Genomic DNA, 19,836 nt, shown 5'->3' with positions numbered 1-19,836 from the left:
TCAGCATGAGACCACTACCATCTCGTAGCTCCGTCGTGGCCATTCCACGAGCAATCATGGCAGCCGCTCCCCACCAGAAGCCTGCGGGAGTCGGAGGCCCCCAAGACTTTTGTAGAATCTTCACGGCTGAGGGGACGCTTTTCGAGAATGGGACCCAAGCCCTATCAGGGAAGCGTCCGAGTTCCAAGGTGTCCCAGGGCCATTTTAGTGGACCAGGCCCAAAACCGAAGAGCCGGCCGCCATTTTGAGAGTCCTTTGGCAGCCGCCTATCGCTGCACCGTAAGAGCGGGCGCAACTCAACTACATGGTGAGCGAGACGCTGTAGTCGCAAGAGCGGGCGGTAAACAGCTGAATGGCGGAAGAGGCACAGTGTAGCAAAAGCGGGCGGAATGGCAACTAAAACGATAAAGGGGCGCCCCACTACAGCTTGTCTTCAGGTCAAACGGATTGTGGGACAAGGTCCAGAATTGAAGAGTCATCAAAAGGCAAAAAGTTCCGCCGGACCCCGGCGATCTCAGGCTACACCAGTGCTATAAGACTTGGGGAGGGTGTCGGAGCCAAGCGTCTTCTCCGAGTCCATGGCCATCACACCGCCCCTCAGGGGCCTCCGTCAAGCTGTTTAGGAAGGTAACATATCACATTGTTTTCTAATGCAGTCAGGTCCACAAACGACACTCACTTACTTTGAGAATAGTGAAGCTGCAGTAGGTGGAAATAAGCTTCAGACAGTGTTACAAGCACTGCTCACAACTCTTAACTATGGCACCCAACATCCAGAACTTATGCTATTTGAGAATGGCAGTGACATCGAAGCATCTCAGGGACCAAAACCATTAACGTACTTTCACGTATGAAAATCTTACTTGGGAAGGGGGCAGGAGCGAAGCGTCCCCTCCCAGTCAGCGCCACCACACCGTATGTTGAAAATCTGAAGCCATCGTTCTACAAAGTCAACCAAACTTGGATTGAAAAATCTAGAAAAATGTACAAACTGAAAACCAGTTTTGGTCTGCATAGCATCAGTAGCAACGCTTGAGTCAGCTTTGTGTCAAGCCGCCATTTTGATTCAACAAAGCACAGGCATTGAAAAAGGCTGAAATTCAGAACTCTAAACTATGGCACCCAACATCCAGGAGCTTGCCATCCGGATCTTGGAGCCTTGTGCTGTTTTCGATCTATTCACACATCGGTCCACTACTGACATCATCTTATAAACCAACGTTATGTAAATAGTTTTTTAATAAAATGTTTTACCCTGTTTCTTTGCTGGTGTGTTGTCTATATTTTTAATATTTGCATAGGGTTTGTCGTTATTTTGGGCGGGATGGGTGACGGAGGCGAGCTGTCTTGTAGCCCTCATGGTGTGGAGCTCAGTTCATCTCACTATTTTCGTATTTCTCATGAAGGGTTGTTCCTAATATTTCTATTTTAGCGAGGTCAAAAAGAGATCCAATTAGTGGCCTACTGATTTTGCTCGATTACTTTTATTTTTTTACACGATTTTTCACTATCTGCAAAGACTAAACAGAGTATTGCGACTTTGTGCTTGTTTGTAAATAGAGAATGATCCAAAGAGAACCAATTCTAAAACAGTAAATGCTTGGACAACAATCAATCAAATGGAGAGACAAGCAGGCACGACGGATTACAACGGGGGAAAAGGCTTGCGTTAACTACCGTTCACTATCTGCAAAGAGAGAGTACTACTAAGACAAAAGAGGGGAGGGGGGGGGGTGCAGCGTTCAAAGCACATCAGCGTGCATAAATACGAAAATGTTTTTATCTATCACGTACTTGACATTTTAAAGCTTTTCATATTTGCTATTAAAAAACCAATGAAATTCATAGAAAAAACCATAGGTTATAGTGGATATATAGTTAGGAATTTGCATTTACAAAACCTTGAAAATTCAATGAAAAAACCATTGGTTTTAGGCCATATATAGTTAGGGATTTGCATTTACAAAACCTTATTTTACTCGCATAAAACCATTGAAATTCCATATATAGTTATAAGCGCTAACTATATATCGCGCACCCGCAATCCACTGCTGATGATGTCACATATTACATCATTCATGACATGGTTAGTGACATCACTGATGACATCACTGATGACATCTCAAATGACATCACTGATGACATCACTGAAAACATCTCATTTGACATGACTGATAACATCACTGATGATATCATTCATGTGATAATACGATGAACCTCTTCAGACTCTAATATAACCTTAGATACAATCAGTGTAAACAGACACTCACAGACTGTCACTCATCCATGGAGTTACTCACACACCTAGTCAGTCATGCAAAGAATCAATCACACCTCCATTTCCTCAACTATACAGTTATACAAACTTTACTTATTCAAACATATACTAACACATATTTACTCTATTATACAATCCCTGATACAAGTTCACAATGATCCATACAGCCACTCACACATTCACTGGCTCTTATGCACAGTTATTTATATATGTCAACTCTCACATGTACTGTGTTTTACATATGTACTTACTTTGACATGTAGCACTGAGATATCCATTCACTCACCAATACACTCATGCACACAGTCAACCGCCCATACAGCTGTTTGCACATGCACTTTTGAATCTATACATATAGTGAATTAACTACTCACACATCTATGTACAGAGTCACACACCTCCCAGCCACCCATACACACACACTCAGTCTCCCATACAAATACTTGGACAACCAATCAATAACCCATACAGTTACTCATATAGCTACGAATCAACATATGCAGCAGTTTGTAGAACAACAGATATAATGATGCACAAATTAAAACAGTTTAGTCACTAACCCATGCACTCAGTGAGACACATTTAATCACTCACTCAATCAGTCAGTCATGCACCTAGTAAATCCTTCATCCAGACACTTATACATCCACTCATTCTTCAATATGTAAAACATATTTTAACTTTACAGAAACATACAGTCACTGGATGTTGTCATCAGTGATGTCATCAGTGATGTCATTTGAGATGTCATCAGTGATGTCATCAGTGATGTCACTAACCATGTCATGAATGATGTAATATGTGACATCATCAGCAGTGGATTGCGGGTGCGCGATATATAGTTAGCGCTTATAACTATATATGGAATTTCAATGGTTTTATGCGAGTAAAATAAGGTTTTGTAAATGCAAATCCCTAACTATATATGGCCTAAAACCAATGGTTTTTTCATTGAATTTTCAAGGTTTTGTAAATGCAAATTCCTAACTATATATCCACTATAACCTATGGTTTTTTCTATGAATATATATATATATATATATATATATATATATTCTGCTCCAAAAGATAACATTAAGCGGTGGTGTGTTTATGATAGGCAAGCACGAGGATCCGCTTGTAGAAGCTGCCCGTAATGGAATTGCCTGACGCATTTTGAAGCTCCTTATGCTTCTCTTCTGAGGCCTGAACGGAGACAATGTGTGCAAAAGCTGAACCCACTTCGCCATTTTCATATTGCACACCCACCAATGGGAAGCTTGAATGAGATTCTGCATTGTGGGAAATGTGGTCCGGATAGCACATAAATCTTGTCCTGTATGGACCCTGCAAGTGGACTTGTCCTCAAACCTGTTTGAGGCTGCTGGCCCACATTGCCCTCATGATGCTTACCATGTCGGGTGGCCCCCATAACATTATGGGGTGGTTCACACTCCGTGGCAGGATGGCCGCGTATTACATTCAGCTCCAAAAGTTGTCCACCTGGTGAGTAGCACTCGATCAGCAGCTTTGTTTATGATAGACAAGCACGAGTATCCGCTTGTAGGAGCCGCTCCATAATGGAATTGCCTGACACGTTTCGAAGCTCCATATGCTTCTCTTTAGAAGCTTGAACAGAGACAGTGTGTTCAAACGCTGAACCCACTTAGCCATTTTCATATTGCACACCCACCAATGGGAAGCTTGAATGAGATTCTGCATTGTGGGAAATGTGGTCCGGATAGCACACAAATCTTGTTCTGCATGGACCCTGCAAGTGGGCTTGTCCTCAATCCTGTTTGAGGCTGCTGGCCCACATGTCCTTCATGATGCTTACCATGTCGGATGGCCCCATTAACATTACGGGGTGGTGCACACTCCGTGGCAGGACGGCCGCGTATTACATTCAGCTCCAAAAGTTGTCAATCTGGTGAGTAGCAATCGATCAGCAGCTTTGTTTATGATAGGCAAGCACAAGGATCCGCTTGTAGGAGCCACTCCATAATGGAATTGCCTGACGAGTTTTGAAGCTCCTTCTGCTACTTTTCAGAGGCTTTAACAGAGACAGTGTGGGCAAACGCTGAACCCACTTCGCCATTTTCATATTGCACACCCACCAATGGGAAGCTTGAATAAGATTGTGCATTGTGTGAAATGTGGTCCGGATGGCACACAAATCTTGTCCTGTATGGACCCTGCCAACAGGCTCGTCCTCAATCCTGTTTGTGACTGCTGGCCCATGTTGCTGTCATGATGGTTACCATGTCAGGTGGCCCCCATAACATTACGGGGTGGTGCACACTGCGCGGCAGGACGGCCGCGTATTACATTCGCTCCAAAAGCTGGCCACCTGGTGAGCAGCATTCGATCAGCAGTTTTATTTATGATAGGCAAGAACGAGGATCCGCTTGAAGGAGCCGCTACATAATGGAATTGCCTGACGCGTGTTGAAGCTCCATATGCTTCTCTTCAGAGGCCTGAACGGAGACAGGGTGTGCAAACGATGAACATACTTCGCCATTTTCATATTGCACACCCATCAATGGGAAGCGTGAATGAGATTATATATATATATAATAAATTAAAATATTTAATATTTTTAAAACCTACATTTTGCACTACATTGAGGGCAACAGTAGAAAACGTGTTGGAGAGCGGAGGTGTAAAAATAACTATTCCCACTCCAGCAAGTACAACATTAGGGAAAGAGTTGGAAAGCGTAGAAGTAAAAATTACTATTCCTACTCTAGCAAATGCAACAGTAGGGAAAGTGGGGATAGTGGAGGGGAAAAAATTACTATTCCCACTCCAGCAAATGCAAAAGTAGGGAAAGTGTTGGATAGCAGAGGGGAAAAAATTACTATTCCCACTCCAGTGAGTGCAGCAGTAGGGAAAGTATTGGATAGCAAAAGGGTATAAATTACTATTCCAACTCCTGCGAATTCAGCTGTGGGGAAAGTGTTGGATAGCGGAGGAAAAAAATACTATTCCCACTCCAGTGAGTGCAACATTAGGGAAAGTGTTCGATAGTAGAGGAATACAAATTACTATTCCAACTCCTGCAAATGCAACAGTAGGGAAAGTGTTGGATAGCAAGGGAATTAAATGAATATTCCAACTCCAGCGAGTGCAACAGTAGGGAAAGTGTTGGATAGCGAAGGGGTAAAAATGACTATTCCCACTCCAGCGAGTGCAACAGTAGGGAAAGTGTTGGATAGAGAAGGGGAAAAAATTAGTATTCTAACTCCAGTGAGTGCAACAGTAGGAAATCTGTTTGACAGCGGAAGAGTAAAAATGACTTATCCTACTCCAGTGAGTGCAACAGTAGAGAAAGTGTTGGATAGCGGAGGGGAAAGAATTACTATTCCCACTCCAGCGAGTGCAACAGTAGGGAAAGTGTTGGATAGCGAAGGGGAAAAAATTAGTATTCCAACTCCAGTAAGTGCAACAGTAGGGAATCTGTTGGACATCAGAAAAGTCAAAATTAGTAATCCCACTGCAGCGAGTGCAACAGCAGGGAAAGTGTTGGATAGCATAGGGAATAAAATTACTATTCCCACTCCAGCAAGTGCAACAGTAGGGAAAGTGTTGGATAGCGGAGGGGATAAAATTACTATTTCCACTCCAGCGAGTGCAACAGTAGGAAAAGCGTTGGATAGCAGATGTGTAATAATTACTATTCACACTGAAAGCAATTCTAATTTAAAAACAAACAAAATATCAATTACAACATAATAAAAAAACAAAAAACAAAACATATAAAAATATAAAAAATCACAAAACATCCAAACATATTATAATGTTATACATATCTAAAGATTACATCCAAAGATTACTTTTTTTAAATAATTTATTTCAAACAATTCAATATTTTGTAATAGAAATGATTTATCATCAAAAACATTAACTATTACTTCAATATAATATTTTTTGTACCTACCCTATAACACCACACAATTTAAAACACACATCTAAATAAAAAAAAGTGTACATCCATAATTAACACAAATAATGGTCAATTAAACAATGACATTATTTAAAAACACATTAAAACAGATAGAAATTACTGTACTAACCAAACTTTCCCCGATAGAACCAAAATCCACAAACAAAATAAAAATAAACAATTACCAAAAATATCTATCAAGTAATAAACAGTAGCGGTTGGTGGTGGGAGTAGCTGCTGGGCGGTGACGTTTGGAGGGGGAGGGGCAGGGTGGGGGTAGTATTCTATGGATTAAGGAGGTTTACAGGTAAGTAGACATATAAGTAAATAAAACGAATTTCGTTGCGCGCACTGCATCCCCACGATGCATTGCGCGCAACGTAATTTGTTTTATTTATTTATATGTTTATTTACCTGTAATCCTCCGTAATCCGTAGATTACTACCACCCCACCCTGCCCCAACCCATGTCACTGCCCGGCAGCTACTCCCACCACAGACTGTTACTGGTAATAAATGAATCTTAATAATGATGAATTAATTTAAACTAAATTAGTTTCCACCCTCTACCCCAATATACATCACAACACAAACCTAAAAATAACTACACAATTTCCATAACTAATTTTGCATTAATAAATTAATATCAATTAACCACAAATCATTAATTAATAACAAAAATACTTCCCACCATTTACCTCTATAAACTCCACAACTCACACATCAAATTAATTATACAATTGCCATATTTAAATTTTAACTAATTAATTAGCCTTAATTAACAAGTAATTAAGTATTTATAAATAAATTACCTTCCACCCTATTACCCTATAAACCCCACCATCCATTTCTAAAAACATGACACAATTAACATAATTAATTAACTATTAATTAATATTACAATTAACAAACAAATGATAATTAAATATTAATAAAGTAATTCCCACAATTAACACTATGAAATAAAAGAAAATAAATATTATATAAAATATATTATTAAATGTATTCAAATTAAATTATTTTTTTACCCTACTCCCCTATCAACCTACAACCCGTTCCTTAAAAAATTACAGAATTAACATAACTACCGAATAATTAATAATAACTAACAACCAATTAATGCATGATTAATAACAAATTAATTTCCACAATTAACTGCATAAAATATTAAATAAATAAATATTGATTCATAGATAATAATGTAATTATAATTAAATTACTTTCCACCCTATTCCCCTATAAACCCACAACTCACTCCCAAAAAATTACACAATTAACATTCACCAATTAATAAAAATTAACAGCAAATTAATAATCAATTAATAATAAATGAATTCCCAGAATTAACAAAATAAAATCTTAATTAAATAAATACTCATAATTAAAAATCAATACATAATTTATTATATTTAAATTACTTCTCACCCTATTCCACTATAAACCCACAACCCGCTACGGAACTAAAACGTAAAAATTGATTAAATCAAATTAGTAACTACTAAAAAATGTAAACATTTATTAAAAAACAAAAACAATACTTGGACAAAAAAAACGGAGCACATGCATTTAGAATACACACTAAAATACATAACACTAACTAAAAAAACGATATTTTCAACATCAATATTTTTGCAAACGACATTAATGACTTCAATATTTAAAAAAACGATATTTCTTACCTTAAACTGGATATTCTGGACAACAATATTCTTGCTGTCGATATTTCTGTTCCTCGATATTTCAAAGTCGATATTAGTGCAAGTGAACATTTCCAACTCGATATTCTGACTCTATACCCACTGGGTGCAGTTCGGGTAAATCTGGAAAGGAATGTTCTCTATAACTCCATCCCCCAACAAGTTATTCTGATAAAACTTGGCACTGAAAAGAAATCTGGAAAGGAATGTTCTCTATAACTCCATCCCCCAACAAGTTATTCTGATAAAACTTGGCACTGAAAATAAGCTTCCGAACCCAGTCAAATCTGAGTCATTGCTGGCTGAAGGTGGTCTTCAGAAGTTGTTGGAAGCACTGCAATTTAACAACCTCTTTTGTAGCTCAACGGTCCCCGAGCTCCAAAAGCACATGTGAACCAGACGGCCGAAAAAAACGAACTAAAGTGAAGTATTAGACCTGGTGCACTGAGGGTTCTGGGTAGGGATTACAAGTTATCCTATAGCCGAAACTTACCTGCAATTCACAAGCTAGAGGAGCATGAATGTGTCGAGCAACAGTGAAGAAACAAGGCAGCAGAGCAGAATCCAGGAACAACATTCAGAGAAACAGATAGCAGAACAAAACAAGTATAACTTTCTACAGTGGAACGCAAGTTAGAAGAGGCCATAAATATTGAGATTCAATATGGGACTGAATTGTGAAAGCTATTTCATCGGATGAACGAAAGATAAAAGACAAGCCTCCTTTCATTAATAATCATGGAATTGAAGAGAAAGCTAACCCTCTGCTGTTCACCTCAGTGCTCAACCATATGTAGTACTTTGTAGACGTTTATATAGATTTCATATTACATTTTATATATCATGGTATTATGTGTAAGTGTGCAATGATGTATCACGTTTTACATTTCTATAATGCACACATTGAGGTTAAAATAATTGCAACCTTATCCTCTGTCTCGTTGCAGAACAAGGTACACATTTCTCCATTCCCCTTCCTATAAGTTCTGTAATGTGCTTTCGTAAACCATTCGTAGATGTGCCAAACTGAAGTGTGCCTTGTCTGAATCAAGTGGTACAAAGCACCATTTTACTCCTTAAACCTCCACCTCCCATAGGAATATCACTTGGATTGTCCTATCTCTACCCCTTGTTCCCCAGAGTATTTGTCCTTTCCCACTAGCATATGGTACAGGAGTGGAAATGAAGGAAAATGCAGGGAAAGTACAGGGTATGCAAGGTGCAGTTTGATTCTCTTTGTTTCATCTGGTTTAGAAAGCAGAGCACAACCAACCGAATGCACTGTATGGTGCTTTGTTGATTAGTATTAAATATCGTATATCACTCTGTTGGTGTCAAACTGAGTATGAATCCGTCATAACTTTGTATCCTGGCTATTAGGAACCTTTTTTCCCAGAACGGAAAGTTTCCGGCAGTTCTCTTGACCGTACCTTTTCTCAAGAGATAGCAAAAGGGCCAATAATTACCTTAAGAAGGATTTGGTAAAGCCATCTGCCTCGAGGAGGTAGAGGCAACCACAGGAAAAGTTAAAGGCTCGCAGTGCCTGGGATCACAGTACAAGGGAGGTTGCAGTACAGTCTCAGCATTCTGATAGCCCATCCCTGAGGAGGAATTCCGACGAGAAACACCCCACCAGCTGGTATGCTTAAGGGGGAGCGCTGCTGGGAAACTACGAGCACTAGGGCCTGAAGTTGCATGTCTATTGGCTCAGGTGTCAGAGGGCTGAGCACACACCACTATACTAAAAATAATAAAATACCTAGGGAATAAGAGATTACAGAGGAATTGAAACCAAGATTGTGATGGGTAAAGGAGGCAGCCAGCACCATGGTGTTGGGCTGCAGAGCCAATCCCGTCTTCTCTTTTGGTTTATGACCTGCCTGCACAGGTAGGGACCCTAGCTAGATTGTTTCTAACAAGGCCAGTCTAACTTCATCAGTTTTGTTATGCTTTACTTTGTTATGTATGGCTCTCATAGACAGACTCTATCATCGATTTCAGTGTTTGATTCTCATAACCCACTACTCTGACACTTGATTACAAAACTAGCTACCCACGGTTGTGATGTCATAAAGGCCTTCCAGGCATCCTTGAGATCCCGGCAGCCCAGTTCTGCTTATTTAGTTTAACCACATGGCTGCTGCAGGGATTTTTGCCCTGTGCTGCAGATTCTGCATTCCCATTGTTCATGACGAGCTCAGCTCGTCATCAGCACAGCTCCACTGTGCCTCATGACGAGCTGAGCTCGCCATGAGCATGGAAAGGGTTAAATGAAAGCAGAAAGCACAGCAACAGGAGGGGGAAGGAAGGCAGGAAAGGTGGTGGGGTTGGTCAAGGATGTATGTATGTCGTTACTACGCATGCTTTTACAGCGCATGCCTTTACCACGCAACTTTTACAACGCAAGTCGTTACAACGACTTGCGTTGGGGGGCACTGGATAGTGAATAGTTTAATTTACTATTCCAACTCCAGTCCCCGTGGATAGTAGGGAAGGTTTTGGATCGTAAATTAAACTATTCCCTATCCCACAGCGCGCCCCCAGCGCAAGTCGTTGTAACGACTTGCGTTGTAAAAGTTGCGTGGTAAAGGTAGTGTGTGGTAAAAGTTGCGTTGTAAATGCTGTTCTCCTCAAGGATGGGAGATAAGATTTTTTTTAACCTTTGGGACATGGATACATAACAGAGAGAGAAACACGGCATCAGCTGGTATGCAAAAGGGGGAGCGCTGCTGGCAAACTATGAGAACTTGGGTTTGAAGTGGCATGTCTAGTGATTAAGGAGTCAAAGGGCAGTGGACACACCACCATAATAGAAATAAAACAGCCTATGGAATTAAAAGATTACAGAGGAATGGAACCAAACTTTGGATGGCCAAAGGAGGCAGCCAGCACCATGGAATTGGGCTGCAGAGCCGATCCCATCTTCTCTTCTGGTTTATGACCTGCCTCTAGCTAGATTGTTCCTAACAAGATAAGTCAAACAGCATCATTTCTTGCTATGCTTTACTTTGTTATGTATGGCTCTCATAGAGGGACTCTATAGTTCATTTCAATTTCTGAATCTCATAACCCACTACTATGACATAGCAAACGTTGATTACAAACCTACGATTGTGATGTCATGAAAGCCTTCCAGGCCTCCTTGAGGGCCTGTCAGCACAGCTCTGCGTGCCTGCTTTGAATGACAGTAGAAAGCACAGCCGCAGGAGGGGAAAGGAAGGTAGGAAAGGTGGTGGGGGTTGGTCAAGGATCGTTGATAAGGCTTGTTTTTTAACCTTTGGGACAGGGATACATAACAGAGGCCATGTTATGTATGGCTCCACTATTACTCCTCTGTCACTGTGAAGCAGTTGAAAACAGAAGTAGATGATTTGGGGGGCCATACAGAACATACAATTATAGATGGGTAAAAAGTGAATTACCAGGGATGTTTTACAACTAGGTTTATAAGTGACATCATACACAACTCGAGCTTCGCTCTCGCTGTCTAATTTTTGTGGCTCAGAAACCCTCCGTGAAAAACATCCTATAATTCACTGTTACTCATCAATAATTATATATAAAGGATCATTAATTTAATCAAAAAATCTGAAAATGTATAAAATAATAGTTTCTCAAATTATATTTGTACCACGATTCTGTTTCTGAATATCAAAGAAAATGCTGAGATGGAGAAATAAATGCAAGCTGTACTTAAAAAAGTCCATTATGATTTAGTAGCAGATAAAAAAAAATAATGATGTTACCTGGCAGACAAGAATCCCCTCTGTCAGCGCTAGAAGATTGTTAATTTTAGAAAGAAGTTGAGTAGCTCTCTGCACACATGTGGAATTAAAGCAGTCAGCTTCATATGGAGGAACTCTCATAGATAAATCCGAATGCATTGACCTCATATCCTGCAGAATGAAACATACTCAGATTTATGAAATTTCTGTTTAATTAACGTTACCTCCCTTGGCTTTAAATCTCAGACAAATCAAAACTTCCATTATGCAGTTATAATTTCTGTATGTTTTTTACCCACAGAATTTTGTGTAAAGGAAATAAAATGGCTGGCAAAACTGGTATCTTATTAAAATTGATCTAAAATAACACACAAACCAATATAATTGAAGGCTGGATTAGTCAGTCACTAAAACCACATTGGATAACTGCATGGACGGAGATTATGTATTTGTGTTTTTTACATGTAATATTGTAAGTGCACACACGCGAACCTTCAGAGCCGGAAAGACAAATAATAAATAACAAAATGACAAGAGAAAGAAATACAAAAGATAGGATAGCCATACCATGTGGAAAAAACTGCAGGGATCGCGTGGGTGCACAGAATACTATTGCTTAAATATGTAATATTTATCCTTTTGAAAAGGGAGCAATTGGGAGATTATCCGAATTTCATCCTGAGCTTATTCCATTCTCTGGCGACAATCACAAATAAAGATCTGTCCCTTAAGTCCTGGTGTGGGCTCCGGGATGCAAGTTTCCACAGCCCTCTTCTTCGCAGGGTCTGCGCGGCCTGTCTTTTTGAAACTGCAGAGCTGCGCCAGGGAGGATCCGATTATCACCATGGCCTTAACTAAAGCGCTCTTCCCTGCCAGCAGCCAATGCAGGCGACTCACAATTGGTGAAAATGGGCTGGAACCTGGGGCTGCCTGAAACGAACAAGACAACTGTGTTCTGGTTGCAATTAAGCGTCTTATCTGATATCCCCAAATAAATGACTTTAGAGAAATTGAGTTGTGACAAGACTAATGCTTGGATTACCAGCACAAATAGGAGTGTTTGCTTAACCAGATCTGGATGCCAGAAAGAGGTGCTGGACATTTGCGTTAGCTGATGTTCGAGCGATAGCTTTGTATCCAGATTGAAAACCAGGCTGCGTACATTCCTAGTGGGGAGGGGGCAATGACCCATGAATCCCTGCTAGACCTAGGGATCTAGTTTGGTATTGTAATTGTCAGTGATCACCATTTCAGTTTTAGCTGCGTTCTATTTTGGGACGTTGATAGACATCCAGCGCTGAATCCCTGCTATAATGTATACTAATTTGGATGGTGGAATAGAGCTGTCAGGGTAGAGTAGTTTCTGTGGTGCAGATTAAATATAAGTTATGTGTCATTTGCACACAGGTAACATAGTACCCATGTTTTCCAAGCAACTCTGCCAAGTGTTTCTTGTGAATATTAAGCAAGAGCAGTGACAAAATGGACTCCTCGAGGATGCCGCAAGTGGAGACTCTAGGTTCCACTGTAAAAGGTGGCATGAACAGGCCTTTTGTTCATCCCACAAGGAATGAGCAAAACCAATGTAAACTCAAAGAATCGCATCTCAGTTTCTTTAGCCTCTGTACCAGTATAGCACGGTCAGTTGGGCCAAATGCAGCTGGCAGGTCCAACAGGGCAAGGTTGGCAGTCCACCAGAAGCTGTAAGTCATTGAGGGCAGAGAGGATCACCAGCTCACTACTTTTACTGATCCTGAAACCAGCTTGTAAGGGATGTAGTTGGTTATTGTCCTTGACACATGTATGTAGCAGATAAAATAAGACACCAAACACTTCTGTAAGTAGAAGGGGTTTCTCCATTTCAAAGTGGGCACCAGGTGTAAAAAAGAGAGCTTCAGATCCACTCTTCAGTACACTTCTGGACCTGTGGAAGACTCAGAAGAAGATATGGCTGTGCTGCTCTGTTGCAAGGAATTCCCAGCTCACTGGCTACTCTGCTGCCCTGCTGCCTCATGAGAAGGAGTGGATCTGCATCTTGTACCCAGGATCACCAGAGTGACTCCCAGGGTTACTTTGCTTGTCTCCCAATCAGAACCTCAGGGACGGAAAAAGGGTCCATCCATCTTGACCCCTGCACTTTCCCTTCTGTGAGTCCTAATCCCCCAAGTGGGGCCCCTTCAGTCCTCGACCATTGGAAGTGGGGATGAAGGTGCTTTTCCAACCCAGCTGTCAACTCTACTGGTTCTGAAGCCGATGCATTGCAACGCAAAATCAACCCAGCTCTTCACAGCACCTTATTTGAACCTATGCAGCCAAGAAACAAGCCCGCCACTTTGTGATGCATACTTGATGCGGACCTCGTAGCCTCTCATGGGAACCGATGCAGTGCAACACAGCCATATCACAGCCCTTGCAGCTCATTCCAGCCACTTATGTGTGAAGCATCTTTAATGCGGATGCATCATTGCACCTCAGGACGGCTGCTGTGTGGATCAACGCTCCACAACCATGATTTAAAGTACCTTTCTCAGAGGGGCTAACGTGGTCCCAGTATCCGGCCTGCGCTCCATCACTGTCTGCCTGAGCGTGTGACTTTATCCCTGTCCAGTGCGACCAGATAACCATAGTTGGCACTTTGTGCTCATAAGCACTATTTTTACCTAAACCTTTAAATGTGCATATATCCGGTTCTACTGATTGGATTTTTGTTGTTTGGTGTCAACTAATTTATCAACTTTCACTCTAGGTATCTTAAACTGGTGTGTGATTTTTCTTGTTTTGTATTTTCATTGTATTACTGTTTGAGTGCTGCATATATTCTTTACACTTTGAGTAGAGGGTTCAGCACATGTTAATTTGGGGTTTGCTTGTGTTTCACCGTAACAGGAATTGTGGGTGCTGCTTGAGTAGGGGTTCACCCCCTCTTAACCAGTAACCCAACTTCCTACATTGATGTTCAGTTGTGGTATTCAGTACTTGTGTCTGTGCATTGTCATACAGTAACTTGGTGTAACACTAAAATCCCAGATAAATAAGTTGATACCATTTCAAGTTTCTTTTAAATTCTTCTTGAGTGGTTCTTTTCTTTTATCCAAATTCGCCCTCATTCTACCTATTGCCTCTGCCTGTGGCTCTACCAGCAAGGGTGGAGTTTCATCTTGCAACCTGAATAACTACACTGTGGTTGAGCTCAGAGAGTCTTGTAAGGAGAGGGGGTTCCAGCTAAGAGGAAAACCAGCAAGCTGGAGCCCCAGAAGACTCTGAGGGCCTGGACTGAAGTTCATCAATCACTAGCAGCAACATAGCAAGAGGAGGACCTACCCACAAGTCTTGAGCGGCAGCACTGAGAGGTGGAGGACAACTCAACCTCAGGAGTGGTGCCCTTTGTAAGTGAAAAGAGAAGTGTGCCTTCCAGTGATCTGCCCCTGAGAAGCTGGAGGATAGCAAAAGCTGAAAGGGAGCTCAAGCTGCCACTTGCCACATTAAAATTGGAAACATTGGAGAGATAGGCCAAAGCTGAGGCTGAGAGAGCTTTCCTGAAAAGAAACAGGCCACGGAAAATAAACTTACTTTGGAGCAACTGGCTCATGAAAGGAGCCTCAGAGACCTGGAACTCAAAGCATAGCAAACGGATTCCAGCCCTAATGGTGGCAGCAATATCACAGTGTCCAATGGAGGTAAAAAAAGGTCATCATTCCTAAAGACTTGGTGCCTAGCTATATGGTGGGAGATGACATCAACAAATGATTATCAGCCTATTAGGTAACTCTAAGGATGCACATGGTCTCAAGAGGAGTATTGGGAGGCAAGTCTCTGGACCCATATGCCTACAGTGGGGAGGGATACCCTGCTCACACCAAAGCTCGGAGACCAGATGAAGTATTCCCCCATGAAATCTATCCTTGTCGCCAAGTTTGGATTTAGCCAAGAGAAATACTGCATGCTATTTAAGGACAGTCATAAACTGCCAAACCAGTGTTGGTTAGATTTATTTGATTATTGCAGTAAAGTACTGAGTGGTTGGGTGTGAGGCAGCAAAGTGAATGATTTTACTGGGTAGCACAATCTTGTTTTGAGAAAGCACATGCTCAGTACATGTTTTTGGAGCTATGCCAGCTCCTGGTTGACAACAAGCTCACTGACACCAGGGAGCTTTCAACAGTGACTGACCTCTGGCTCAGTACCAGGATGTCCAAGAAGATACATGGAAGTAACCTTAAGACTTAGGTTAATATCTTGTTCACCTGATAGAGACTTATATGTCTTTTATGTTATGTGAATTTGTAGACTGTGACTAATCACTCGTAAGGGTATCCAAGCACTCAGTAGGGCAGGCCTGAGAAGGGAGGAAGAGATCATACCTGTTTCATCTGGAAGAGCTATGTCTTGAGGTTCCTTTGGAACTCCATGAGGGAAGGGGAGGTTCTAAGGTGTTTCAGGAGGTCATTTAATGTCTTGGCTGTGAGGTATGAGAAGAAGCGTCTAGCGCTTCTGGTCTTCTTGATGCAAGGGAGGTGTGCTCTTGCCTGGGACGCTGAGCAAAGGTGTCTGGGGGGCAGGTAGAAGTTGAGGCGGCGGTTGAGGTAAGCTGGATAGGTGTTATGATTGTGCAGGAATTGGTAAGTAGCTTGAACTTACATCTTTCCTAGACTGGGAGCCAGTGGAGATTGTTGAGGTGTGGAGAGATGTGGTTATTTTGTGGGATGTTCAGGATGAGTCTGGCGGTGGGGATCTGGGTGGCTTGGAGTCAGCGTAGGACATGGGCTGGGATTCTGATATAGAGGGTATTTTCATAATCAAGTCTACTTGTTATAAGAGCCTGGGTGACCGTTGTCTGGTGTTCAGGGGGATCCACTTGAAAAACATGCATAACATTTGCAGGATGTGGAAACATGATGAGGAGACAACGTTGATCTGTCTACTCATTGAGAGGTTAGTGTCTAGGACCAGAGATTCATGCCATGGTCTGCAGGGGAGGGGAGGACCAAGTTTGGAGAGCAACCAAGAGACCTCCTGGGGTAATGGTTGTTGCCAAAGATTAGGACTTCGGTTTTGTCTGTGTTGAGCTGGAGACAGTTGTTTTTCATCCAAGCAGAGAAGTTTTTTTAATGCAGTCGGCGAAGTTTGCTTTGCCGGTGCTGGTTGAGTCAGAAAGAGAGACGATGAGCTGGATGTCACTGGACCAAGTTGCATGGGCAACCCATCTGCTGTTCCTGTCGTCACTACTTTCATCATCCAGTAGTCTATGCATTATGTTTGAAGAAACTGAAGCCTCTAAATGTTTTCTGTTTCTTTCCATGTATAGGAAATACAAACAATTCCCTTTACAGGTTTAAGGGTATAACTGTCAGGTGGACACATATTATGTATGTCACATCATTCTGTTCCTGGTTCTTAGGCTCACACACTCATTTTGCATTTCTGAACTTGTAGGTTGTGTGTTAGTGTTACAAGCAGATGTTTAAGATTAAAATTCAAATCATGCAAAATACTGCAGGCTAAAAAATCCGGACTGATTGCAATTATCAACGGAACATGGATCTAGTGGCAGCTATGCCTGTGTATCCCCCAACATACCCTCTTACCAGAGACATTTTGCTATGCTTCTCCTTGGTGTTGTTAAATAGCATTACGCACTTACTCCCCATTAACCTAGCTACATATTCTTTTTGCCTAGAGTTCTACTATGTTAGCCATGAAGAGCTCATACAGTATGTTTTTCCCTTTTGTAGTGCAATACTTTTAGACAGGTTACTCCATCACTAACAGTGATAAATATTCCGTCCGCCAAAATATAAATCCCATTATATCCTACAGGATTTATATTTTGTTGGAAGGGATATTGGTCACTGTGACAAAATGATAGCATTCAGCTAGTGACAATGTGCTTAACTACTAAAACACCTTTCATGGTTATATCCAGTCTGCCTTTTATTACTTTGCACCCTGCCATTATACTCCCCTTTTCTCGTCAGTAGGTGCTGTTGCTGTAGCTCCTCTACGTTCATGCTAGTTGTCAATAGGACACAGCCTTTACAACGAGGGTTTTACCTCATTGTACCTTCACCACACATTTTTTTTACCACACCTGGTTTTAGAGCGCTAATGCTTATATATATATATATATATATATATATATATATATATATATATATATATATATATGTATGTATGTATGTATGTATGTATGTATGTATATATATATATGCATTAGCGCTCTAAAACCAGGTGTGGTAAAAAAAATGTGTGGTGAAGGTGCTGTTTGCACCGAAACGCGTCATGGCGGAGTGGTGATGAGGATTATACTTGAATAAAACTTACCACATCCACAGAAATCGGGTTTGCCTCGTCTTTCTTGCTGCTGCATACTGTGGCCACGGACGTTCTATGCCGAGAATATATATATATATATATATATACATATATATATATATATATATATATATATATATATATATATATATATATATATATATATATATATATATATACATATACAAAGGGGAATACCTCACACATGCCACAGGCAGCCATAATCACAGCGTTCCTGCCTTGCTTCGCATGTTAAGCCAAACGCATTTCGAGTATCTTCGTACCCTTGATCACTGACAGCTTGTTGTTCCTCAATGATGCACAGACACAGGAAAACTGCTGTGGGACACCTGATTTATTTAAATATGTAAGTCCCGCCCCATTGGGCGATGGCATTGTGGTTAGAGTAGTTCCCAAAATACATGCCAAACTCAAAGTCCCATAATTCCCCATGTGGGTATTTACAAGGTCCGTAATATTTACAAGCATACATGAGTCTTTTCCCAAATGGGTGAAGCAATAGGTTGGTTCATTGTAATCCAAGCCAATGTGATCCCACGGCTCAGGACCCCTTTGTTCCAATGCAGGCTTTAGTTTGCGAGCACTGTGGATCCGCCGTTTCAGGCAGCGGGACGGCTTCGCGGCTGGACACGCTGCTATACACAAAAAAGAGAAGGTTGCCCCACTGAAGTCCTCACACACAAAGGGGAATACCTCAACCGTGCCACAGGCAGCCATAATCACAGCGTTCCTGCCTTGCTTCGTATGTTAAACCAAACACGTTTCGAGTATCTTCAGGAAAACTGCTGTGGGACACCTGATTTATTTAAATATGTAAGTCCCGCTCCATTGGGTGATGGCATTGTGGTTAGAGTAGTTCCCAAAATACATGCCAAACTCAAAGTCCCATAATTTAAATAAATCAGGTGTCCCACAGCAGTTTTCCTTTGTCCGTGCATCATTGAGGAACAACAAGCTACCAGTGATCAAGGGTACGAAGATACTCGAAACGCGTTTGGCTTAAAATGCGAAGCAAGGCAGGAACGCTGTGATTATGGCTGCCTGTGGCACACATGAGGTATTCCCCTCTGTGTGTGATGGCTTCAGTGGGGTAACCTTCTCTTTTTGTGTATAGCGGCATGTCCAGCCGCGAAGCCGTCCTGCTGCCTGAAATGGCGGATCCACAATGCTCGCAAACTCGAGCCTGCATTGGAAGAAAGGGGTCCTGAGCCTAAGACTTCCCTGAAATAGTTGAGCCCACCCTCACCTTTAGGAGTCAGGTTGAACCCGATGATGAAGCATGACACCAATAGGGTGTGTGAGGGTTAAATAACAAAAAGGAATTGCCTCCTTTCCGCATTCTGTTTTTTTCAATTTTTAGTCCTTGAGCTTTATGGTTCTGGATACCTTTTGGTTATTAATTTCAAACTTCCACAGTCCTGTTTCTGCAGCAGCACTGGCTCTTCTGATTCAGAGAGCCACCAGAGTCGCTGGTAAAAAAACGTTCCTATGCAAACTTAAGCTAACTGATCCAATAAAAATGTCTGCTTACCAGTAAAGTGGAAAATTCCATACCACATGGCAGATAGTTACAATCAACCACTTGCTGATAAATGTATGGTGGTCAATAGGTAAAGGACACTTGCAATACCTAATGGCTATTGCATGATAGCTACAGCTGTCTCAAGCCAGACCTAAACAAAATAATACAGTCTATTGAAAGATGAATATATACTTCTGCAAAATTAGACTAACCAGAAGAAATCTGCCCAACATATGCATTTTCCACTGCATTTCTTCGTCTTTCTTCTTCAATGCATCCCTCAGTGAGGCTACTTTGGATCTGAGTGTTAGCACTGTTTCATTATGCACCTGTTCCTAACACAGAAAATCAAAATGA

At 41.3% G+C, this 19,836-nt stretch overlaps 1 protein-coding gene across 1 annotated transcript in view; it reads right to left on the bottom strand.

Annotated features, from left to right (window-relative positions):
* The window catches only part of CAGE1 (cancer antigen 1), a 1,013,025-nt gene that overhangs the window by 595,127 nt on the left and 398,062 nt on the right, over positions 1-19,836 (bottom strand). The window contains exons 6-7 of the mRNA XM_086966850.1: positions 19,692-19,814; positions 11,646-11,795 (exon numbers count right to left, since the gene is read on the bottom strand). Coding sequence (XP_086822976.1) covers positions 11,646-11,795; positions 19,692-19,814 — 273 coding nt within the window. The remainder of the gene's footprint in view (positions 1-11,645; positions 11,796-19,691; positions 19,815-19,836) is intronic.

The sequence above is a fragment of the Lissotriton vulgaris genome, chromosome 4_1, assembly GCF_964263255.1.
Source record: "Lissotriton vulgaris chromosome 4_1, aLisVul1.2, whole genome shotgun sequence".
Classification (NCBI taxonomy): Eukaryota; Metazoa; Chordata; class Amphibia; order Caudata; family Salamandridae; genus Lissotriton; species Lissotriton vulgaris.
Note: the sequence above shows the minus strand (reverse complement) of the source record. Positions and strands in the feature narration are given on the sequence as shown.